We start from the raw sequence: 23,808 nt of genomic DNA, 5'->3' as shown, positions 1-23,808 counted from the left end.
AAATACACATAATCTGGCAGCAGTTTCTTTCAAAATACACATTTACTCGCACAGTTTCCCCCCATAATACACATTATCTCCCAAGGATTCCCCTGAAAATACACATAATCTGGCAGCAGTTTCCCCTGAAAATACACATAATCTGGCAGCAGTTTGTTTCAAAATACACATATAATGGCAACAATTTCACCACAAAAAATACATATAAACTGGCACAGTTTTCTCCAAAATACACGAACTCTGGCACAGTTTCCCCCAACGTACTTATGAACTGACACAGATTCCCCCAAAATACACATAAATTGGCAGCGTTTCTTTCAAAATACACATATACTGACACAATTTCCCCTCAAAATACACATAATCTGACAGTGTTATGACTCTGTAGTGCAACAGCTCCAGCTACAAATCTCCCATCCCTGCTGACCATTTTTGCTATGCATGATCTTGGAACCAATTCCAGCCGGTCCAGCGTATGCTTAGGTCGCCCTGCTGCCGCTCTTCCTTCCGGGACCTTGGAGGGAGAAGATACATGGTAGATGCATACAGAGCAGTGGACAAGCTGCAACAGTTGATGGGTCACTCACAACAGAAGGCCTGGCGGGCCTGGTCTAGTGGAAACAGGACCTTAAAAGGAACCTGTGGTGAGACATATGGAGGCTGCCATATTTCCTTTAAATAATGCCAGTTGCCTCACAGTCCTGCTGGTGTCTGAATCACACACCTGAAACAAGCATGCAGCTACTCTTGTCAGGTTTTTGACAGAAACGTCTGACCTGCATGGGTTTCCTCCGGGCAATAGGGTTCCTCCCACATCCCAAAAACATAAAGATAACAGTTAATTGCCTTGCCCTAAATTGTCCCTAGACTACACAGGCCATAGGACTATGGTAGGGAATAGATTGTGAGCTCTTCTGAGGGACAGTTAGTGACTAAACTATATATACTCTGTAAAACCACTGCAGAAGATGAGGACCTGTGGTGTATAAATGCTAATATCCATGCTTGTCCAGGGTCCTTGGCTAACAGTGTTAGAGGCAATGGATCAGCAGGACAGCCAGGTATTGTTTAAAACAAAATAAATATGTCAAAATAAGACCATAGGATTCTAGTAAATTAATTTTTGGGGGTTAGGTCTATAACTTCAGGTTTGCTTTGATTCCAACCAAATGGTTAATGTGTTAATTCAAACGTGTGTTAATTGCATAATCTCTCTTACTCACTGTTTACATCAGCTCATCCTCTTGCTTTTAAATGAAACCAAATATTTATCTTTAGTTTTCACTCCCGGTTGCCCTAACAGCCCTATTCCATTTCCAGTGATTACACACAGAGGACGTTTACAATACCCCAACAATTAAGGTGCCCATACACTCGTCAGATTGGCAGCAGATAGATAAGAAATGCATCTGATGATCTATCTGATGCGTTTTTAGAACATTTTTTACCAGGATAGAATTCCAATAGATTTCAGTTTGAAATCTATTGAAATTCTATCTGATGGCATTTTTTTCCCATCAGATTTCCATTAAGGCCAATGCAAACTGATAAGCAATCTCATCAGATCGACCTAAATTTTCCACCCTGCAAGTTCGATGGAAATCCATCGAAATCGATCGAAATCGGCCGTCGATCGGTCGATTGGGCAACCGATTTGCAATCGATTGATCGATCGATCGATCGGGATCGATCGGTCGGTCAGAAAATCTGCTGAGTGTATGGGCTGCTTTAGGCTGCGTTCTTCAGAAGGTCAGCTTACACTGCAACACGCGGCATGTAAAACGATGGCATCTTCATGTAATGATACAATAGAGCATAATAATAATTACAGGTATAAATTAGACATTTGTAGGAAGCACACAGAAACACACAATCGCATACAAGAGAGAGATAATGGTAGAACCAGCACCATGCAAGGCCCAGCGCAGGGAGAGCCACACTGTCAGTGACACTAGTAATTGCAGAATACACATTGCATAGCCTGACAGCCATGTGCTCAGCAGCACACATGTGCATGCTAATAATGCTGCTTCTTGTACAGGCAGCCAGGGGAAATATTGGTGGCCTTTCATTAGCTTAAAGAGGACCTGTAGTAAAAATAACATAACAAATAAAATTGCTTATTTTTTTATAATATTCATGTATAAATTATGTAGATAGTGTTTGCCCGTTGTAAAATCGTTCCTTTGCCTGATTTACATTCTGATATTTGTCACTGGTGGTGGCATCTGCCAGGTGATCTGTGTTATAAATCACCTTTTTGCTTCGACACCAGCAACTTCATAGAGTTGCACCTCACAGACTGTGAGATAACTTGACTCTCACACAGCAAGCATTATTGGAGATAGACCGTTCTCAGACGTCTTCAATGTACAAGTTATTTATTCAGGAAACAGGTATACAGATACAGTTCGTCATATCTTAGCCAAGCAGATTCTTGCCTTGCGTTACAGCTGCGTGACTACCTTCCTGTTGAAGATAATCAGGTCCTCTTATGTCTATCCTACGTTACATCTAGACAGAATGTTCGTTACTGAGAGTTCTATGCACAGAGGGAGATACTGGTTGCTTGCCAGTTGGAAAAAACTGTTATTTCCCACAATGCAACATTGTTCACAGACAGGAAGCTGTCATGACCATGGTCCTGACATGACACCGGGGTAGAGTTTCACCACAATATCAGCCTGCTGTTTTAAAGAGAAACCGTGATCCAGAATTGAACTTCATCCCAATCAGTAGCTGATACCCCCTTTTACATAAGAAATCTATTCCTTTTCACAGGGGGCTCTGTATGGCTGATATTGTGGTGAAACCCCTCCCACAGGAAACTGTGAGGACCATGGTCCTGGCAGTTTCCTGTCTGAAACAGCTTTCCCACAATGCAAATGAGGTTCACAAACTGCCAAAAAAGCAAGCAGCTACTTCCAGTGACATCACCTGCCAGCAGTAAAAATGCCACCATGTGATAAATGTCAGAATGTAAATCAGGGAGAAGAAAGATTTTACAATGGGCAAACACTGACTAAATGATTATACATCATTATTGTAAAAATGAAGCAATTTTTTATTACATAATTTTCACTGGAGTTCCTCTCTTCAGTAAGTGTTTCGCCTGACCACTATACATGCTGTTGTACAGTATAGGCACTGGTAGCCAGATAGGCTTATCCTAGGATTGGAACATTTTTACAGCATTTTTCTCATAGTGGTTTGTTCAGTCGGGTCCTGTGGGAATTGCCGAGCTAGAGTGGAATTGATTATATTCTTTGCTTGTGATTGTTTCCTGCTTTTGCTCCACATGTAAGATAAATGACTCTGCTAGGAAATCCTATCACTGTACCTCACATATTCCCGTTTCCAGCAGCATGGAGTCAGATAGCACAAAATGGATCATTTATGGTATCGCCACTCACACAATCGCACCTACAGGTTTCTTCTCAGCAGGGAACTTCTGAGATATCCGGTGTAGTGCTGAGGAACGTTTATCGTTGAATCTGCTAATGATGAACTCGTACTACAGCTCTGGTAGGCAGAGTTCTTGCTGAATCAGCTGTTCTGTTACCTGTGTTACATTTACATTTTGCTGCTTCCTGTCATTGCTGTACTCCGCATATTTTCAGGCTCAAGGGCTTTTCTCTGCTTCTTTTTATTATTTGACATTGTGGTTACCCTTTAAGGTCCGGCCAATATCAGTATATTTAGTCATGCGCTTGTGGAAAGGTGGGGGCGTCTTGACAACCTAGGGAAAAAGGACACAGAGACACTGGGAGCCCAAATAGTGCAGCTAGTTAATGGCTAATGGAAAAGGGCTACTCACAAAGGTGGGTTGCAGAAGGGACAACCAACCACTTGAGGTGGAGACAAACCCGACTCCACTCAGGGTGTCTCTGCAGGACTGGATGCGGTGTCTCTCTTGGGTAAAAGTCCAACTGGGAATCACAATGGCGTCCACCATGTAGTACCAGAAAGGGGGATCCCCTCCAAACTTGGTGGAATGGGGGGGGGTGCAGCACGTTTCATGCTTCCTCAGGCCAATACAAGTGCCAGTTTGCAGCCAGCCAGTATCATTAAGCTCTTCAATGCAACTGGCTTTCTGCAAACTGGCACTTGAGGAAGCAGGTTTGGACCCATGAAATGCGTTGCGTGTGCGGAATAAATTATTATTGTCACATCTGACTGTCTTTATTGAGGTAAACCACCTCCCACTTTTTTCATTTTATCCTCTTTTTAATCCAATTTTATTATAACCTGGGCGCCCCTTTATCCTTATAGCGTAGTCATGAGTTGAGCTGTTGTTTTGTGACTTGTGTGGGTATCCATGCAGCTCTGCTATCCAATGTACAGGCACAGTAATCAGATTTGATTATCCAGGTCTGTGTCCTAATACTGTATGCTGGATCAAAATTATCGGATTCAGACCAGACTGGAATTGCAAGCTGTTCCAGCACTCCTGCTCCACCCTCTGCACAATTCATATAGTGAGAGAACCCTCTGAGTTGGGGCAGGAGCAGTCTGCAGTGTCAGAGCATGACGGCAAAGCGCCTGAGACACACATCCTGGACATGCATCTAGAAGTTTGCCTTCTTGAAACAGAAGGTTTTTGCGATTATTCAGATTGGAGTGAGCAATATGAGGTGTCCCACAATGCATCACTGCTGAATATGCAAATCATCTCTTTATTTGTCCCTGGAAGCTAAAAACACCTCCAAAACCGCCAAAATGCAATGATGTGTCAGCTTGTTAATATTATTACTTAGCTCAAGACAGCAAAAATAGACATTTCCAAGCATGTTAATATGCTGCTGGCAGAGCAGGAAAAATGGCAATATAAACTTTCTAGCGCACCATTGAAAAGGACGGTAAACGTAATTTACCGCTTTGAAGTGCAACTGGCGCACTGCCTGTAATTATCTATCACTGTGCCAAAATTTGCAAAAATGGTAAATTACGTTTACTGTGCTTTTCAATGGTGTGCCAGAAAGTTTCTATTGTGGCGAGCAGAGGGGTCAGTGTGACAGGCGGCAGGGGTTAAATGATGCATTACCTGCTCCTGGACGATCGCTTTTCCTCTCCACTTGTTAGTTTGAGCCCGGCAGCCAGCCAATCATCATGCAGCTTCAGTCCCTGCATGGTGATTGATTGGCTACAGGCCTCTTTTAAACTAAACAGGAAGTGGAGAGGCGACAGGACCGCCGGGACCAGGTAATGTAACACAGATGTCGGTAATTACATCTTATTGCTAAGGTTATTTAACATTTTAGGACATTTATAAAACGTTAAATAACCTTAGTAGCAAGATGCTATTATCAGCATCACCCTGCGCCATTTTTTTCCGGCGCCTCTTTGGTATGTACACGCTGCTGGGCCAGGGATAGGGACATCTCCAGGAACACTGCCAGTGGCAAAGTAATAAGAGATGCAGACCACCAGGGGGCCGGATCTGAGCGGCCCATATAGGTGCTCCTCCTGTTGCCGCATTAACAGGTAGTGTAGTGATAATGATCACTACTATGCGTGCTTAGAGCTGTGGGAATCATTAACCATTCGCGTTCCGTCGTTTTCACGTGAGAAATGTTCACCTCCCATTCATTAGCCTATAACTTTATCACTACTTATCACAATGAACTGATCTATATCTTGTTTTTTCTGCCACCAATTAGGCTTTCTTTGGGGGGTACATTTTGCTAAGAGCCACTTTACTGTAAATGCAGTTTAACAGGAAGAATAAGAAAAAAATGGAAAAATTCATTATTTCTCAGTTTTCAGCCATTATAGTTTTAAAATAATACATGCCTCCATAATTAATTAAAACTCACGTATTGTATTTGCCCATATGTCCCGGTTGTTACACCGTTAAAATTATGTCCCTATCACAATGTATCAGAACAGGATGAACTTGACGTGTGCCACGGTCAAGGCCTCAGTGCCATTAGAGACCAACAACAGTCCAATCACAAGTAAGACCGGCACCACTGGAGATGAGTAGTATTTATAAGCTCTTTAATCACACAGACATGGCTTCAGCAAGACAGACGCTGTTTCGGGCATAGCCCTTTCTCAAATTGCAACAGCCTACAGGCTGTTGCAATTTGAGAAAGGGCTATGCCCGAAACAGCGTCTGTGGTGCCGGTCTTACTTGTGATTGGCCTATCACAATGTATGGCGACAATATTTTATTTGGAAATAAAGGTGCATTTTTTTCCATTTTGCATCTATCACTATTTACAAGTTTACAATAAAAAAAATATAGAAATATTTCATCTTTACATTGATATTTAAAAAGTTTAGACCCTTTGGTAAATATTTACGTTTTTGTTTTTTTATTGTAATGGTTTTTTTTTTTATAGTAAACATTTTATTTGGGTAGTTTTGGGAGGGTGGGAGGTAAACAATAGATTTATAATGTAAATGTGTGTTAATTTTTTTTTTATTTTTTTTTTCAGGTGTATTATTACTTTTTGGCCACAAGATGGCGGCCATGAGTTTGTTTACATGACGTCACTCTAAGCGTAGCACGCGCTTAGAGTGACGCATCGGGAAGGAGACAGCCAGAAAAAGCACAGCTTCCGAGAGAAGCTATCGCTTTTTCAGCGGGGGAGAGGAATCAGTGATCGGGCACCATAGCCCGATACATTGATTCCTTGGCTACCGAATCCGCGGCCGGGAGTGCGCGTGCACGTGCACGATCAGCCACGGGAGCGCGCGGTAGCGCGCATGGTTCATGGACGTAGAAACTACGTCCAGGAACCAAAATAGGTTAAAGGGCACCCGAGGCAAAAATAAACTAATGAAATAAACAATTGTATCTATCTTCCTTCTCCTAAAAATAACTTTTTAAGATATTCCACAGTTTTATGTTATGTTTAAATCTACTTTTTAAGTTTTAACTGTTTTATTATTTTTGCTCAATGGCGCATTCATTGAAGTATGCCAAAGCTAAAATCTGAACTATTGGCCACTATTTTTATGACACTTACATACCTGATATTTAACTCTTTCAGGCAGAGAAAGAAAAAAAGGAACACAGCCTAGTTATTTGTGCGCAAGGCACTGTACATACCCATGTCTATCTCATTATGTCACATGTCACCTCAGGTATCCTTTAACAAACTGTTCCCCTCTTCTGCTTACACCTGTGTCACACAGTGGCTGCACTTGGAAAGCCAGTTTTACTGATCTGTATCATGCAATTATTATAAATAGGGGGTGGTATGGGGAGTTGGGTAAAAATGTGCACTGGGGCCCATGGCTTTGTAGCTTCGGCACAGGACCCTGCGATGCTTCACAGGAATTCTGATGAAAGAAAAAGGTCTGGGACCTACTGAGAGCCAATCACCGGTATTTATTTTTTATTTAGTATTTATATAGCGCTGACATATTACACAGCGCTGTATAGAGTATATTGTCTTGTCCATCAACTGTCCCTCAGAGAGGCTCACAATATAATCTCTATCATACTTATATGTCTATGTATGTATCATGTAGTGTAGGTATTGTAGTCTAGGGCCAATTTAGGGGGGAGCCAATTAACTTATCTGTATGTTTTTGGGATGTAGGAGGAAACCTGAGTACCCGGAGAAAGCCCACACAGACACAGGGAGAACATGCAATCTCCGTGCAAACAGGGACTCAGCGCTGCAAGACAAGAGTGCTATCCTCTACGCCACCCTGCTGCAGTAGCCAAATTACGATCGCCCTGGAAATTGCTTTGAAATCGCACTTCCGCAACTTGGCAAATCATGCCGAATTGCAGAATTTGCTGCAAAGCATCCGTACTGGGTCCCAGGTCTTAGGCATTTTTTTTTAAAGGGACTCTGAGCACCTCTCATGGGCATGCCATTAAGACTCCAACCAGCAAAGTACTTCAAGACGCATACCTTTCTGTAGCTTGTGCTCTCCTCTTTCATTTGATGCCATTCTACACCAAATAGTTTTCATTCAATTTAAAAATCGCGGCTGCCATCTTGGCTATGTTATAACTTCCGGGTCACCCCTGTCTTCTCTGTTAGAGAAGTGCATCACTGATGAAGCAGGAAGAGGAAGTGACATGCATGGCCATTGCAAAAGGCACCTCCAGAGGGGTCATAGCACGACTTTGTCGGAAGTCGTCTGTCTTAAAGGCATGCCCATGAGAGGTGCTCGGAGTCCCTTTAAAGTTAGTCGATAAGTGAGTTATTTTGGAGAGGAATAAACCAGCACATTTTCTCCTCCACATCTCCGCCCATTCAGTGAATGGACACATTTTTTTCCATTCTGTGGGTTAATTAACTTGGCCAAATCAGTCATTTTCCATGTTCTTTCTAAACATGTTGTCTTGTGTCCAATCGTCAGCAATAGGCATTTCCTCACACGAGTCCCGGCCCCCCATGTAACACAGCGAGGTGTTGGCCGCTAGGAGTGTATTTGCCGGGTTGCTCTGAGGGATGATGCGCACCATCTGTCACTGGCTCAGGATAACCGCGTGCCGCGTTTTTTCCTTCATTCCAGCACCCTGAAGGAAGACCGACTCCCGCTGTGACTCTGGCCTGATGAGGTAGCAACAGGCAGAGCTCTCCAGCTTGCAGTCATGTGTGAAATGTTTCTGGAAAGCACTGTTCCTGCCCCACAGTCATGTTATATCAGGGCTTAGAGCACACTCAGCACTTGTGAATGTTCCTGTGGCCATTGTCGTTGTCAGCGCCTCCTGCGTAAATCAGGCTGCTCCGTATAGCTATTGTTGCATTTGGATGCAGCAGTATTAAATTGTGCAGGCTCTGCAGTCTGCGTTGGTATTGCACACATAAATGAACGCTTCACAGAGCATTGAACATTACAGGGGTTGGCATCAGGTAGTGCCCGATGATCATTGAGCATGTATAGGTCCAACATCCTGCATGTTTTGGCCAATAACACTGGAGGCCAATCAGATGCAAGTAATTAAGGCTTTCATGTAAATGTAACGCAAACTGCAGCTTGGAACTGGGCCAAAATAATGCACTTCCTGTCGGACTTTGAAAAGCATTTTTTGAACAAGACTAGACTTTCAAAAGGCAAATACGAGTCAATGGGCTTGATTCATTAAGCTGCACTGCTAAAACAGTGCACCTTAATGTGAAGGAGCGGCCGCTAATGCATGCCTTACATAGCAGCGCTCGCTGTTATGTAAGGAGCGTGCCTTCCTTAGACAGGAGCGTGCCTTCCTTAGACAGGAGCGTGCCTTCCTTAGACAGGAGCGTGCCTTCCTTAGACAGGAGCGTGCCTTCCTTAGACAGGAGCGTGCCTTCCTTAGACAGGAGCGTGCCTTCCTTAGACAGGAGCGTGCCTTCCTTAGACAGGAGCGTGCCTTCCTTAGACAGGAGCGTGCCTTCCTTAGACAGGAGTGTGCCTTCCTAAGACAGGAGTGTGCCTTCTTTAGACAGGAGCATGCCTTCCTTAGGAGCGTGCCTTCTTTAGATAGGAGCATGCCTTTCTTAGATAGGAGCGTGCCTTCCTTATATAGGAGCGTGCATTCCTTAGGAGCGTGCCTTCCTTAGACAGGAGCGTGCATTCCTTAGGAGCGTGCCTTCTTTAGATAGGAGCATGCCTTCCTATACATAGTTACACTCAGATTGGAGCGTGCCTTACTTAGATAGGAGCGTGCCTTACTTAGATAGGAGCGTGCCTTCCTTAGATAGGAGCGTGCCTTCCTTAGATAGGAGCGTGCCTTCCTTAGATAGGAGCGTGCCTTCCTGTACATAGTTGCACAGAGATCGGAGCGTGCCTTACTTAGATAGGAGCATGCCTTCCTTAGGAGCGTGCCTTCCTATACACAGTTACTATGTATAGGAAGGCACACTCCTATCTAAAGAAGGCACGCTCCTATCTAAGGAAGGCACGCTAATGCATGCCTTACATAGCAGCGCTCGCTGTTATGTAAGGAGCGTGCCTTCTTTAGATAGGAGCGTGCCTTCTTTAGATAGGAGCGTGCCTTCCTTAGACAGGAGCGTGCCTTCCTTAGACAGGAGCGTGCCTTCCTTAGACAGGAGCGTGCCTTCTTTAGATAGGAGCATGCCTCCTTTAGATAGGAGCATGCCTTTCTTAGATAGGAGCGTGCCTTCCTTAGATAGGAGCGTGCATTCCTTAGGAGCGTGCCTTCCTTAGACAGGAGCGTGCATTCCTTTGGAGCGTGCCTTCTTTAGATAGGAGCATGCCTTCCTATACATAGTTACACTCAGATTGGAGCGTGCCTTACTTAGATAGGAGCGTGCTTTCCTTAGATAGGAGCGTGCCTTCCTGTACATAGTTGCACACAGATCGGAGCGTGCCTTACTTAGATAGGAGCGTGCCTTCCTTAGGAGCGTGCCTTCCTATACACAGTTACTATGTATAGGAAAGCACACTCCTATCTAAAGAAGGCACACTCCTATCTAAGGAAGGCACGCTAATGCATGCCTTACATAGCAGCGCTCGCTGTTATGTAAGGAGCGTGCCTTCTTTAGATAGGAGCGTGCCTTCTTTAGATAGGAGCGTGCCTTCCTTAGACAGGAGCGTGCCTTCCTTAGACAGGAGCGTGCATTCCTTAGGAGCGTGCCTTCCTTAGACAGGAGCGTGCCTTCCTTAGACAGGAGCATGCATTCCTTAGGAGCGTGCCTTCTTTAGATAGGAGCATGCCTTCCTATACATAGTTACATTCAGATCGGAGCGTGCCTTACTTAGATAGGAGCGTGCCTTCCTTAGATAGGAGCGTGCCTTCCTGTACATAGTTACACACAGATCAGAGCGTGCCTTACTTAGATAGGAACGTGCCTTCCTTAGGAGCATGCCTTCCTATACACAGTTACTATGTATAGGAAGGCACACTCCTATCTAAAGAAGGCACGCTCCTATCTAAGGAAGGCACGCTCCTATCTAAGGAAGGCACGCTCCTGGGTGTAACTATTTATAGGAAGGCACGCTCCTATCTAAGGAAGGCACGCTCCTGAGTGTAACTATTTATAGGAAGGCACGCTCCTATCTAAGTAAGGCACGCTCCTATCTAAGGAAGGCACCTCCTATCTAAGGAAGGTACGCTCCTATATCTAAAGAAGGCACGCTCCTATCTAAAGAAGGCACGCTCCTATCTAAAGAAGGCACACTCCTATCTAAAGGTGGCCACACACCATACAATTTTCATGTAATACGACTGTACAATTTTTATTCAATCTTACCAACATCCATGTAGTATAACAGCACTTTGTGATTGATTGTACAGCCAGATTGCATGAAAATTGTATGGTGTGTGGAGGATGATTTTTTTTATAATCGTTCATAATTGATTGTGCCCATGAACAGAGATTATTTTCAACCAATCCAATCAGAATTTCTGATCGCTCGAACGATTTTTCGCTAGAAATTGGACCTCTAGTGGCTACCTTTAGGAAGGCACGCTCCTATCTAAGGAAGGCATGCTCCTTGCAAAACAGTGAGCGCTGCTATGTAAGGCATGCATTAGCTGCCACTTCTTCACATTAACCACATAACGACCGCCCCCAGCCGATGGGCGGCGGCAAAGTCTGGGCCCAAACGACCGCAATACGCCCATCGGCGGGGGCGGCTGCGGGAGTGGCTATGCGGCGATCGCGTCATTCGTGACGCGATCAGCCGCCGGGGACTGGCTCCGCCCCCCGTTCGCCGTAACCCGCCGGCCGTTCGGAAGCGCCGGCGGGTTACTGGCATCCGGATCGCCGCTGCAACAGTGTATAATAGGCTTTGTAATGTATACAAAGCCTATTATACTGGCTGCCTCCTGCCCTGGTGGTCCCAGTGTCCGAGGGACCACCAGGGCAGGCTGCAGCCACCCTAGTCTGCACCAAACACACTGATTTCCCCCCCCCCTGCCCCCTGATCGCCCACAGCACCCCTCAGACCCCCCCCTGCCCACCCCCCAGACCACTGTTTGCACCCAGTCACCCTCCTAATCACCCATCAATCACTCCCTGTCACTATCTGTCAACGCTATTTTTTTTTTAAGTCCCTAATCTGCCCCCTACTCCCTCCTGATCACCCCCCCACCCCTCAGATTCTCCCCAGACCCCCCCCAGACCCCCCCCCCCCCCCGTGTACTGTATGCATCTATCCCCCCTGATCACCTGTCAATCACCTGTCAATCACCTGTCAATCACCTGTCAATCACCCGTCAATCACCCCCTGTCACTGCCACCCATCAATCAGCCCCTGATCTGCCCCTTGCGGGCAATCTGATCACCCCCCCACACCAATAGATCGCCCGCAGATCCGACATCAGATCACCTCCCAAATCCATTGTTTACATCTATTCTCTCCTCTAAACACCCACTAATTACCCATCAATCACCCCCTATCACCACCTGTCACTGTTACCCATCAGATTAGACCCTAATCTGCCCCTTGCGGGCACCCAATCACCTGCCCACACGCTCAGATTGCCCTCAGACCCCCCCCTTATCAATTCGCCCGTGCAATATTTACATCTGTTCTCCCCTGTAATAACCCACTGATTACCTGTCAATCACCCATCAATCACCCCCTGTCACTGCCACCCATCAATCACCCCCTGTCACTGCCACCCATCAATCAGCCCCTAACCTGCCCCTTGCGGGCAATCTGATCACCCACCCACACCAATAGATCGCCCGCAGATCCGACATCAGATCACCTCCCAAATCCATTGTTTACATCTATTCTCTCCTCTAAACACCCACTAATTACCCATCAATCACCCCCTATCACCACCTGTCACTGTTACCCATCAGATTAGACCCTAATCTGCCCCTTGCGGGCACCCAATCACCTGCCCACACGCTCAGATTGCCCTCAGACCCCCCCCTTATCAATTCGCCCGTGCAATATTTACATCTGTTCTCCCCTGTAATAACCCACTGATTACCTGTCAATCACCCATCAATCACCCCCTGTCACTGCCACCCATCAATCACCCCCTGTCACTGCCACCCATCAATCAGCCCCTAACCTGCCCCTTGCGGGCAATCTGATCACCCACCCACACCAATAGATCGCCCGCAGATCCGACATCAGATCACCTCCCAAATCCATTGTTTACATCTATTCTCTCCTCTAAACACCCACTAATTACCCATCAATCACCCCCTATCACCACCTGTCACTGTTACCCATCAGATTAGACCCTAATCTGCCCCTTGCGGGCACCCAATCACCCGCCCACACCTCAGAACGCCCTCAGACCCCAGCCCTGATCACCTCGCCAGTGCATTGCTTGCATCTATTTCCCCCCTCTAATCACACCTTGAGACACCCATCAATCACCTCCTGTCACCCCCTAGCACACCTACCCATCAGATCAGGCCCTAATTTGCCCCGTGTGGGCTCCTGATCACTCGGCCAAACCCTCAGATCCCCCTCAGACCCCCTTCCGATCACCTCCCCAGTGCATTGATTGCATCTATTTTCCCCTCTAACCGCCCCCTGAGACACCCATCAATCACCTCCTGTCACCCCCCTAGCACTCCTATCCATCAGATCAGGCCCAATACATCCTGTCATCTAAGAGGCCACCCTGCTTATGACCGATTCCACAAAATTTGCCCCCTCATAGACCACCTGTCATCAAAATTTGCAGATGCTTATACCCCTGAACAGTCATTTTGAGAAATTTGGTTTCCAGACTACTCACAGTTTTGGGCCCGTAAAATGCCAGGGCAGTATGGGAACCCCACAAGTGACCCCATTTTAGAAAGAAGACACCCCAAGGTATTCTGTTAGGTGTATGATGAGTTCATAGAATATTTTATTTTTTGTCAAAAGTTAGCGGAAATTGGATTGTTATTGTTTTTTTCACAAAGTGTCATTTTTCACTAACTTGTGAGAAAAAATAAAATCTTCTATGAACTCACCATACCCCTAACGGAATACCTTGGGGTGTCTTCTTTCTAAAATGGGGTCACTTGTGGGGTTCCTATACTGCCCTGGCATTTTAGGGGCCCTAAACCGTGAGGAGTAGTCTAGAAAACAAATGCCTCAAAATGACCTGTGAATAGGACGTTGGGCCCCTTAGCGCACCTAGGCTGCAAAAAAGTGTCACACATGTGGTATCGCCATACTCAGGAGAAGTAGTATAATGTGTTTTGTGGTGTATTTTTACACATACCCATGCTGGGTGGGAGAAATCTCTCTGTAAATGGACAATTGTGTGTAAAAAAAATCAAAAATGTGTCATTTACAGAGATATTTCTCCCACCCAGCATGGTTATATGTAAAAATACACCACAAAACACATTATACTACTTCTTCTGAGTACGGCGATACCACATGTGTGACACTTTTTTGCAGCCTAACTGTGCTAAGGGGCCCAAAGTCCAATGAGTACCTTTAGGATTTCACAGGTCATTTTGAGACATTTGGGTTCAAGACTACTCCTCACGGTTTAGGGCCCCTAAAATGCCAGGGCAGTATAGGAACCCCACAAGTGACCCCATTTTAGAAAGAAGACACCCCAAGGTATTCTTTTAGGTGTATGATGAGTTCATAGAAGATTTTATTTTTTGTCACAAGTTAGCGGAAATTGATATGTATTGGTTTTTTTTTTCACAAAGTGTCATTTTCCGCTAACTTGTGACAAAAAAAAAATCTTCTATGAACTCACCATACTCCTAACAGAATACCTTGGGGTGTCTTCTTTCTAAAATGGGGTCACTTGTGGGGTTCCTATACTGCCCTGGCATTTTAGGGGCCCTAAACCGTGAGGAGTAGTCTAGAATCCAAATGCCTCAAAATGACCTGTGAATAGGACGTTAGGCCCCTTAGCGCACCTAGGTTGCAAAAAAGTGTCACACATGTGGTATCGCCGTACTCAGAAGAAGTAGTATAATGTGTTTTGGGGTGTATTTTTATACATACCCATGCTGGGTGGGAGAAATCTCTCTGTAAATGGACAATTGTGTGTAAAAAAAATCAAATAATTGTCATTTACAGAGATATTTCTCCCACCCAGCATGGGTATGTGTAAAAATACACCCCAAAACACATTATACTACTTCTCCTGAGTACGGCGGTACCACATGTGTGGCACTTTTTTGCACCCTAAGTGCGCTAAGGGGCCCAAAGTCCAATGAGTACCTTTAGGATTTCACAGGTCATTTTGCCACATTTGGTTTCAAGACTACTCCTCACGGTTTAGGGCCCCTAAAATGCCAGGGCAGTATAGGAACCCCACAAATGACTCCATTTTAGAAAGAAGACACCCCAAGGTATTCCGTTAGGAGAATGGCGAGTTCATAGAAGATTTTATTTTTTGTCACAAGTTAGCGGAAAATGACACTTTGTGAAAAAAAACAATTACAATCAATTTCCGCTAACTTGTGACAAAAAAAAAAAATCTTCTATGAACTCACCATACATCTAACGGAATACCTTGGGGTGTCTTCTTTCTAAAATGGGGTAATTTGTGGGGTTCCTATACTGTCCTGGCATTTTAGGGGCCCTAAACCGTGAGGAGTAGTCTTGAAACGAAATTTCTCAAAATGACCTGTGAAATCCTAAAGGTACTCATTGGACTTTGGGCCCCTTAGCGCAGTTAGGGTGCAAAAAAGTGCCACACATGTGGTATCGCCGTACTCAGGAGAAGTAGTATAATGTGTTTTGGGGTGTATTTTTCCACATACCCATGCTGAGTGGGAGAAATATCTCTATAAATAGACAATTGTGTGTAAAAAAAATAAAAAAATTGTCATTTACGGAGATATTTCTCCCACCCAGCATGTGTATGTGTAAAAATACACCCCAAAACACATTATACTACTTTTCCTGAGTACGGCAATACCACATGTGTGGCACTTTTTTGCGGCCTAACTGCGCTAAGGGGCCCAAAGTCCAATGAGCATCTTTAGGCTTTACAGGGGTGCTTACAATTAGGCACCCCCCAAATGCCAGGACAGTAAACACACCCCACAAATGACCCCATTCTGGAAAGTAGACACTTCAAGGTATTCAGAGAGGAGCATAGTGAGTCCGTGGCAGATTTCATTTTTTTTTGTCGCAAGTTAGAAGAAATGGAAACTTTTTTTTTTTTTTTTTTTTTGTCACAAACTGTCATTTTCCGCTAACTTGTGACAAAAAATAAAATCTTCTATGAACTCACCATGCCTCTCACTGAATACTTTGGGATGTCTTCTTTCCAAAATGGGGTCATTTGGGGGGTATTTGTACTATCCTGGAATTTTAGCCCCTCATGAAACATGACAGGTGCGCAGAAAAGTCAGAGATGCTTGAAAATGGGAAAATTCACTTTTGGCACCATAGTTTGTAAACGCTATAACTTTTACCCAATCCAATAAATATACACTGAATGTTTTTTTTTTTATCAAAGACATGTAGCAGAATAACTTTCGCGCTCAAATGTATAGGAAATTTTACTTTATTTGAAAAATGTCAGCACAGAAAGTTAAAAAAGTCATTTTTTTGACAAAATTCATGTCTTTTTTGATGAATATAATAAAAAGTAAAACTCGCAGCAGCAATCAAATAGCATCAAAAGAAAGCTGTATTAGTGACAAGAAAAGGAGGTAAAATTCATTTAGGTGGTAGGTTTTATGACCGAGCAATAAACCGTGAAAGCTGCAGTGGTCTGAATGGAGAAAAAGGCTCTGGTCCTTAAGGGGCGAAAAGACTGTGGTCCCGAAGTGGTTAAGGTGCGCTGCTTAACAGTGCAGCTTAATTAATCAAGTCCAAGTTCCTGAACATTGCTTGTAGCTGCTTTGAGCGGTTTTGTGGTGTGGAGCTGTCTTTCAGCACCACAGCACTGCACCTTGCTTCCATATAGCAGAATAACAAGCAGCTTGGGGTGGCCCAAACCACTAGGAAAGTATAGGGGACTAAAAGAGACCGAAAAGCCCTCCTACTAAAATGCAATGCTTAGTGTGCTTTGCCCTCTTAAAACAGAAGGTACTTGCAATAATTCAGGTTTAAGTGAACATCTGTGGTTACCCACAATGCACCGCTACTGAATATGAAAATTATCTCTTTATGCCCTTGTAGCCAGGCTTGCATCCAGAATAGTTTTAAATTTTAAAGAGCCACATCAACCCAACATGCAGACAGACTGTTTCGGACTTTTGGTCCTCCTCAGTACATGGCAGGGATTGATATGGCGCTATGTAAAAGGGCTCCGAAACAATCTGCCTACATGTGGGGTTGATATGGCTGTGTAAAATGTAAAGCTATAGGCTTGCTATGCACCAGCAGTTCTGGATGTAAGCCTGGCTTCTGGGGCATAAAGAGATAGTTTGTATATTCAGTGGTGGTGCATTGTGGGTAACCACAGACGTTCACTTAAAGTTGAATTATCGCAAGTACCTTCTGTCTTAAGAAGGCAAATCAAATGAACATTAACGAGACACTGAAGTCTCTTTTTTTAGCTTGTTTTCTTATCCAGTCCTCTTCAGCAATAAATTCTAAGCTCATTCGCCGCATCCCCGTGGCAGAAGGAGTGATTTATGGCCCACAAATAGGCCTGCAAAGTTCCAGGGCTCGCAGATTTTTCTTCCTGGTAGAGGCAGAGCTGTGTGCAGTAGCTCTGCCTCCTCTACAGTCAATCTCCGCCGATCTCTGCCTTTCCGCGCCCCTCTCAGTCTTCTTTCACTGAGAGGGGGGCGGGGAGAGGCAGAGATCGGTGGAGACTGATTGGACTGGAGGCAGAGCTAAAGCGCACAGCTCTGCCTCCCCCAGGCAGCAAAATATGCGACCTGCAAAGTCGTGGAACTTTGCAGGTCCATGACTTTGCAGGTCTATCTCTGGGCCATAATAACTCGTTCTGCCGCGGGGATGCGGCGAATCAGCTTAGAATTTAATGCTGAAGAGGACCGTAAAGAAAACAAGCTAAAAAAAGAGACTTCAGTGTCTCTCTGCATGGAGGTGGTCATTCTTACAAGAATTAGAAAATAACTGTAGATGGCAGCGTCCTCTCATCCTGTCATACTGCTCTAGAGACATAAACGGGAGAATCTGGTTGGTTACTGAGCATCAGCTGTTCCTGCAGACACCTTTCATCGTGATGTTCTGTACTTTCAAGCGCAGAACTGCATTTCATGTTCCTTTTGAAATGTCCCAGTTCTGCCTGAGATTAAATTTTAATTTTCACCGCACATCCAGCTGGGTATCCATTCCCTCTGCGTCTGAGTCAGGAAACTGCTGAGGTGGCTGACATCCAAATCTGAGCCTAGAGGGAAGCTTAGTCACCTGCTGATATGGTATCCGTGCCTGCAGTCTACCGGGTCAGTAATGTGGCAAATTGTATAGTGATTCAGAGTAGTGAAACTTGATCTATACACACTAGTCATCTTTACTGTTCCTAGCACCTTCTGATGCCGCAGGGCAAATGGGTACTTAGCTTGATGGACTGTTTTTATTGGACACAACTGAAATTAAAACTTGATTGCAAAATTCAGAAGGAGCTTGCACATCGGGAAGAATGCTAATAAGTTTAGTAAGTGCAGTAATAGAGCAGACATGTTCTCCAACTGAAAGGAAAGTGATAAAAGATGAACTAAAGAGGAACTGTAACCAATGATTGAACCCAATCAGTAGCTGATACCCCCTTTGCCACAGGAAATGTTTACCTTTTCTCGAATAGATCAGCGGGGTCTGTATGGCTGATATTGTGGTGTAACCCCTCCCACAGTATGTCAGGACCTTGGTCCTGGCAGTGTGCTGTCTGTGAACCTCTTTGCATTGTGGGAAATACAGCTGTTTCCAACTGCCAAGCAAGCAATATCTCCCTCTGTACATAGAACTCTCAGTAACGAACATTCCATACAGATCACCCGGCAGAACTAAAGATGGCGGCACCTGTGATAAATTTCAGAACGTAAATTAGGAAGAGGAAAAGATTTTACAATGGACAAACACTGACTAAATTATCTTAAAATGAATATTGTAAACAATAAGCAATTTTATTCATTGTGTAATTTTCACTACAGTTCCTCTTTAAATAATATCTCGTTTTTTTCTGTTAGCTTGGAACACTTTGATCGCTGTCTGTCAGCACTTCACATTAAACCAGAGTGTACCGCGTTCATTTTGATAGATGCGCTGTCAATGCTGGCGGGGGTCCGCTGCCGCTCACAGGTGGATGCGTGCCATTCAAAAAACAAATGTCAACTCAATCCTCTGTCAGAAAAAATGTGTGCATTTTTTCCCATAGCGAACTCATACAAAACACATCAATGTGAAATGAGCCATAGAAAATCATGACAGTCTTATAGCCGTCCATTTTTTTTGCCTAATAATTTTTATTGCGTTTTAAGAATTATAATATAAGACAATGGTTATGAACACATTTGCTGTAGGACAATATTTTGGCAAAAACAAATTCATGCAGCAAAATGCAATAAAACAATGAATTTTACAAGTAAGTCTTAGTGGGTGAGAAGAGTATATACTTCAAACATAACAGTGCAAAGAGTGGATCTTGACTGCCTGAGTATTACCCTGCATGGTGGCGATCAAGGGTGCATCCACTGGCTATTACTGTTCTCTTGCAGTCGTTTATGACTTAAACCACAGGTGTCAAACACAAGGCCCGCTGGCCGAATGCAACCTTCTTTGACATTTTATATGGCCCTCAAGAGTTTCCCATGTCCACCATTGTAAGCAGCAAAAGAAAGACAGCACACTGCCTTTGACCGGCGACAGTGTTTCTGATTGATGCATTGTCAGTTTGAGCCGGAGTGCAGCAACAACCTACTGGTCACCCCCTTCCCCAAAGAAATAGGCGTTTCCTACTGTGAACCCAACCAAGGAAACAGAATTACTGTCTGATATATCATTCAATAATAACTTGTTTTCCTACTCTGTACTGCTCATACAGTTCCTACTTGCTTCTGTCCCAAAGTAATGTCATCTGTGTAACAATCACAAGTCCTCCCAGCACAGAATACAGGAGGGATAGTAGTTGCTACCGCAATGGATGTATTATATGAAATTAATTCAGAAAACTCTTAGGCTGCTTTCACAGTGGGACGTTAAAGTCCCACGTTACAGGAGCCTGTAACGCAGCCCAACTCACAGCAATTAAAAATCAATGAGCTGTTTACAGTGCCCACATTGCGTTACAGTGTAACGCTGCACGTTCAATGAAAGTGCAGCATGCTGTGCGTTATACGCGGTTTTAGCCGCGTTACACTGTTTGCACATGCTCAGTAATGTTGTTTTATTGGGGGTTTTTTTGTGTGCAGGAGAGGAGGAGGGGAGAGTCCGCTATTTTGCCTAGCCACATGGCTAATTAATATTCACTGCACTGCAATGTCGGTTCTCTTCCTGCTAGCAATGCTTCATATGAGTCATTATCTGCCTGCTAGCAATGATTCATATAAATGATTCTCGGTTCTCTGCCTGCTAGCAATGATTCATATGAATCATTCTCAGTTCTTTGCCTGCTAGCAATGAATCATATGAATCATTCTTGGTTCTCTGCCTGCTAGCAATGATTCATATGAATCATTCTCTGCCTGCTAGCAATGAATCATATGAATCATTCTCGGTTCTCTGCCAGCTAGCAATGATTCATATGAATCATTCTCTGCCAGCTAGCAATGATTCATATGAATCATTCTCTGCCTGCTAGCAATGATTCATATGAATAATTCTCGGTACTCTGCCTGCTAGCAATGATTCATATGAATCATTGTCGGTTCTATCGAACGAAAACACGCACCAAGAGCCGCATAACGTGGCTCTATGTAGTGTCCACCTTTAGCACCACCATGCGTTGCGTTAGGGGAACGTTATGCGACCTTAACGTCCCCTGCAACGCAACGTCCCACTGTGTAAGAGCCCTTAAAGAGGAGCTGTTAGGTATAGGGTCTCAGAGAAAAAAAAAACACATATATCAGTAGCTAAATATTGGCTGTACTTACATTACATATGCATTTCACTGTCCACGTTTGGATTTCACAGAATTTTTATATAGTATTTGCAGAGAATGATGCTCCTGACAGCTCATGGCAGGTTCCATGTTTCTCTGTCTCCTATGAAGCCAATTGTGTCATCATGTCCTCCCTGCTTCCTGATGATTCCACTCACAAAAAAGATTTGTAATGGACAACACTACTGTGCAGTGAATATTAATTAGCCATGTGGCTAGGAACAATAGCGGACTCATGCAGTATACTCTGACCTGTGATTTTTCAGTGCTGTGAGCTGGGCTGCATTACAAGCTGCTGTAATATGAGCCGGTAACTTCTCACTAGCAGCTGAGGGGAGGACCCAAGGTGGGAAGAAGCAGCCCCAGAATGCTTTGCAGTATGTTATGCGGCCTCTCGTCCTTTTAAGAGCTTTGGAATAACAGCCTTGCTGTTCAGCACACATCAAAAGTAAGAGAGATTTTTAACTTCAGTATTGCCTTTTTGGCTTCCTTCTAAACTGTTTAAAGAGACACTGAAGCGAAAAAAAAATGATGATATTATGATTTGTATGTGTAGCACAGCTAAAGCAGGCCATACACTGGCTCGATTCCCGGCCGTTTCGACAGCAGATTCGATCCTGGGATCGAATCTGCTGCCAATCGTTCGCGGTAAACGCAGCCGCCGATCCGATTTCCTCCCGAAATCGGATCGGTCCGTCGATCGTGCCGTGCGGGAAATTACCCTCGATCGCCCGCGGGTAAAGTGCGCGTCGCTAGCGGCGGCCGATCCGATCAAGTATACATTACCTGAGGCTGGCTCCCGGGCGTCTTCTCCACGCTGCACGGCTCTGTTCCGGCTCCATCCATCCCGGCGCTTCCTGTGTCACTGCAGTGACCAGGAAGTTCAAATAGAGGGCGCTCTATTTGAACTTCCTGGTCACGGAGTAACACAGGAAGCGCCGTAATGGAGCCGGAACAGAGCCGTGCAATGCGGAGAAGATGCCCGGGAGCCAGCATCAGGTAATGTATACGGGGGGGGGGGGGGACAGGCGGCAGGAGCAGCTCAGCAGATGGTGAATCGGTTTCAGGCTGGAATCGATTCACAATCTGTTTGCAGTAAAGGCAGCCATACGATCCCTCTCTGATCAGATTCGATCAGATAGGGATCTGTCAGCTGGTCGATCTAATGGCACATCGACCAGTGTATGGCCACCTTTAGAAATAAAACATTAAGATCAGATACATCAGTGTAATTGTTTCCAGTACAGGAAGAGTTGAGAAACTCCAGTTGTTATCTCTATGCAAACAAGCCATTAAGCTCTCCAAGCTCTCCGACTAAGTTAGTCGTGGAGAGGGCTGTTATCTGACTTTTATTATCTCAACTGTTCCTGGACTATTTACTTTTTCTCTGCCAGAGGAGAGGTCATTACTTCACAGACTGCTCTGAAAGACTCATTTTGAATGCTGAGTGTTGTGTAATGTGCACATATTATAGAATGATGCAATGTTAGAAAAAACACTATATACCTGAAAATAAAAGTATGAGAATATTTTCTTTGCTGCTAATCTTCTAGTAATTATTCATAGTACACAACCAATTCACTATATCATATATATGATATAAAAAAATAAACCTAACCCCTTTCTGCTTTTTTTTCCTCTTACCGACTGAAGTAAGTGATCAAAAGACTATCGAGAGAGCTGTAATGTATGTTACCCATAAGCTTCTGAGTGAATCTCTGGCTTTCAACCTTGCTACAGAGCAAATTACGGGTTTATAATCATTCTTATGGTGTGAATGACCTATTGGAGTAGAGGGGATATTTTGACTGTAGTTTCGCTTTAAAGAGGCACTTTGGCAACGTATGCACTACATTATTCACACTGATGAGGTGACATTCTCCAAACCTGAATGGAGCTGTGCATCCAATAGTTTATTGGCACTGTAGACCCCATCGATATTGAGTTGATCTGAACCCTCTACTAGAAGAAAGCTCCGGGAAGAAAGATATCGATTGGCGGACAGTCGAAAGCGGCTGCATATTGACATTGCAGCTTTGATGTTTGTGTTCAGCATTATGTTAAAGGAAAATGTAGGCAGGAAACATCTATATAAGTCTTTCTGTTTTTTAATGCATTATTCAAACTTAGTATTTGTGTTATCCTGTTTCAGTTTTTCCCCTACGGAGATGCATCAAAGTTCGCCCAACACGCTTTCAGAACCTTCGATAAGAACGGAGATGGAACCATCGACTTCAGAGAGTTTATATGTGCGTTGTCCATCACTTCCAGGGGAAGCTTCGAACAGAAACTCAACTGGGCCTTCAATATGTACGACCTGGATGGGGACGGCAAAATCACCCGAGTGGAGATGCTGGAGATCATCGAGGTTAGTAAGACATGTCTTCTTTGCCAGCTCTGTGCCTTGGTATATACCGTATTTTTGGGCATATAAGACCCACTTTTTCTCCCTAATAAAGGGGAGGAAAGATTCCCTGCATCTTATAGGCCGAATACAGGGAGTCCTCAACATACAATCGCCCACCAATATGAACCGCCAACTCCCCCTGTATTGTCCTCCCGTGTCTTCCTCCCCCTTGGTCTCCTCCGCTCCACATGCACACAATTAGTGGCAACACAGCTTACCTATTGCACAGCTTCAGCAGGGTTCACAGACCTCTCCTCTCCCGCATGGCTCCCCTAGCGCGGGCTTCTGCTGATGATGCGAGACGACAAAGAAGCAAAAAAGACTTCAAGCCTTGTGAAATAAACCGGTAATAATTCTGGCCAGACGGTGCACAGCGTCCTCAGGCACACCACACCTGTAGTACATGTAGCAATATGAAAGAAAGGACACAGCACTCTGTGGCTGAAAGCAGCAACAAGCTGTATTGGAGCAGCAAGGTAGTACACACAACGTTTCGGGCAACGTTTACACACACTTGAGGAAGGGCTCC

General features: G+C 44.5%; 1 protein-coding gene across 1 annotated transcript in view; it reads left to right on the top strand.

The window, feature by feature from the left end:
• Positions 1 to 23,808, top strand: part of VSNL1 (visinin like 1) — a 189,012-nt gene that overhangs the window by 155,606 nt on the left and 9,598 nt on the right. Inside the window, exon 3 of the mRNA XM_068280271.1 lies at positions 23,025 to 23,240. Coding sequence (XP_068136372.1) covers positions 23,025 to 23,240 — 216 coding nt within the window. The remainder of the gene's footprint in view (positions 1 to 23,024; positions 23,241 to 23,808) is intronic.

The sequence above is a fragment of the Hyperolius riggenbachi genome, chromosome 4 (assembly GCF_040937935.1).
Source record: "Hyperolius riggenbachi isolate aHypRig1 chromosome 4, aHypRig1.pri, whole genome shotgun sequence".
Classification (NCBI taxonomy): domain Eukaryota; kingdom Metazoa; phylum Chordata; class Amphibia; order Anura; family Hyperoliidae; genus Hyperolius; species Hyperolius riggenbachi.
This window is presented reverse-complemented; position numbering and strand designations above follow the sequence as displayed.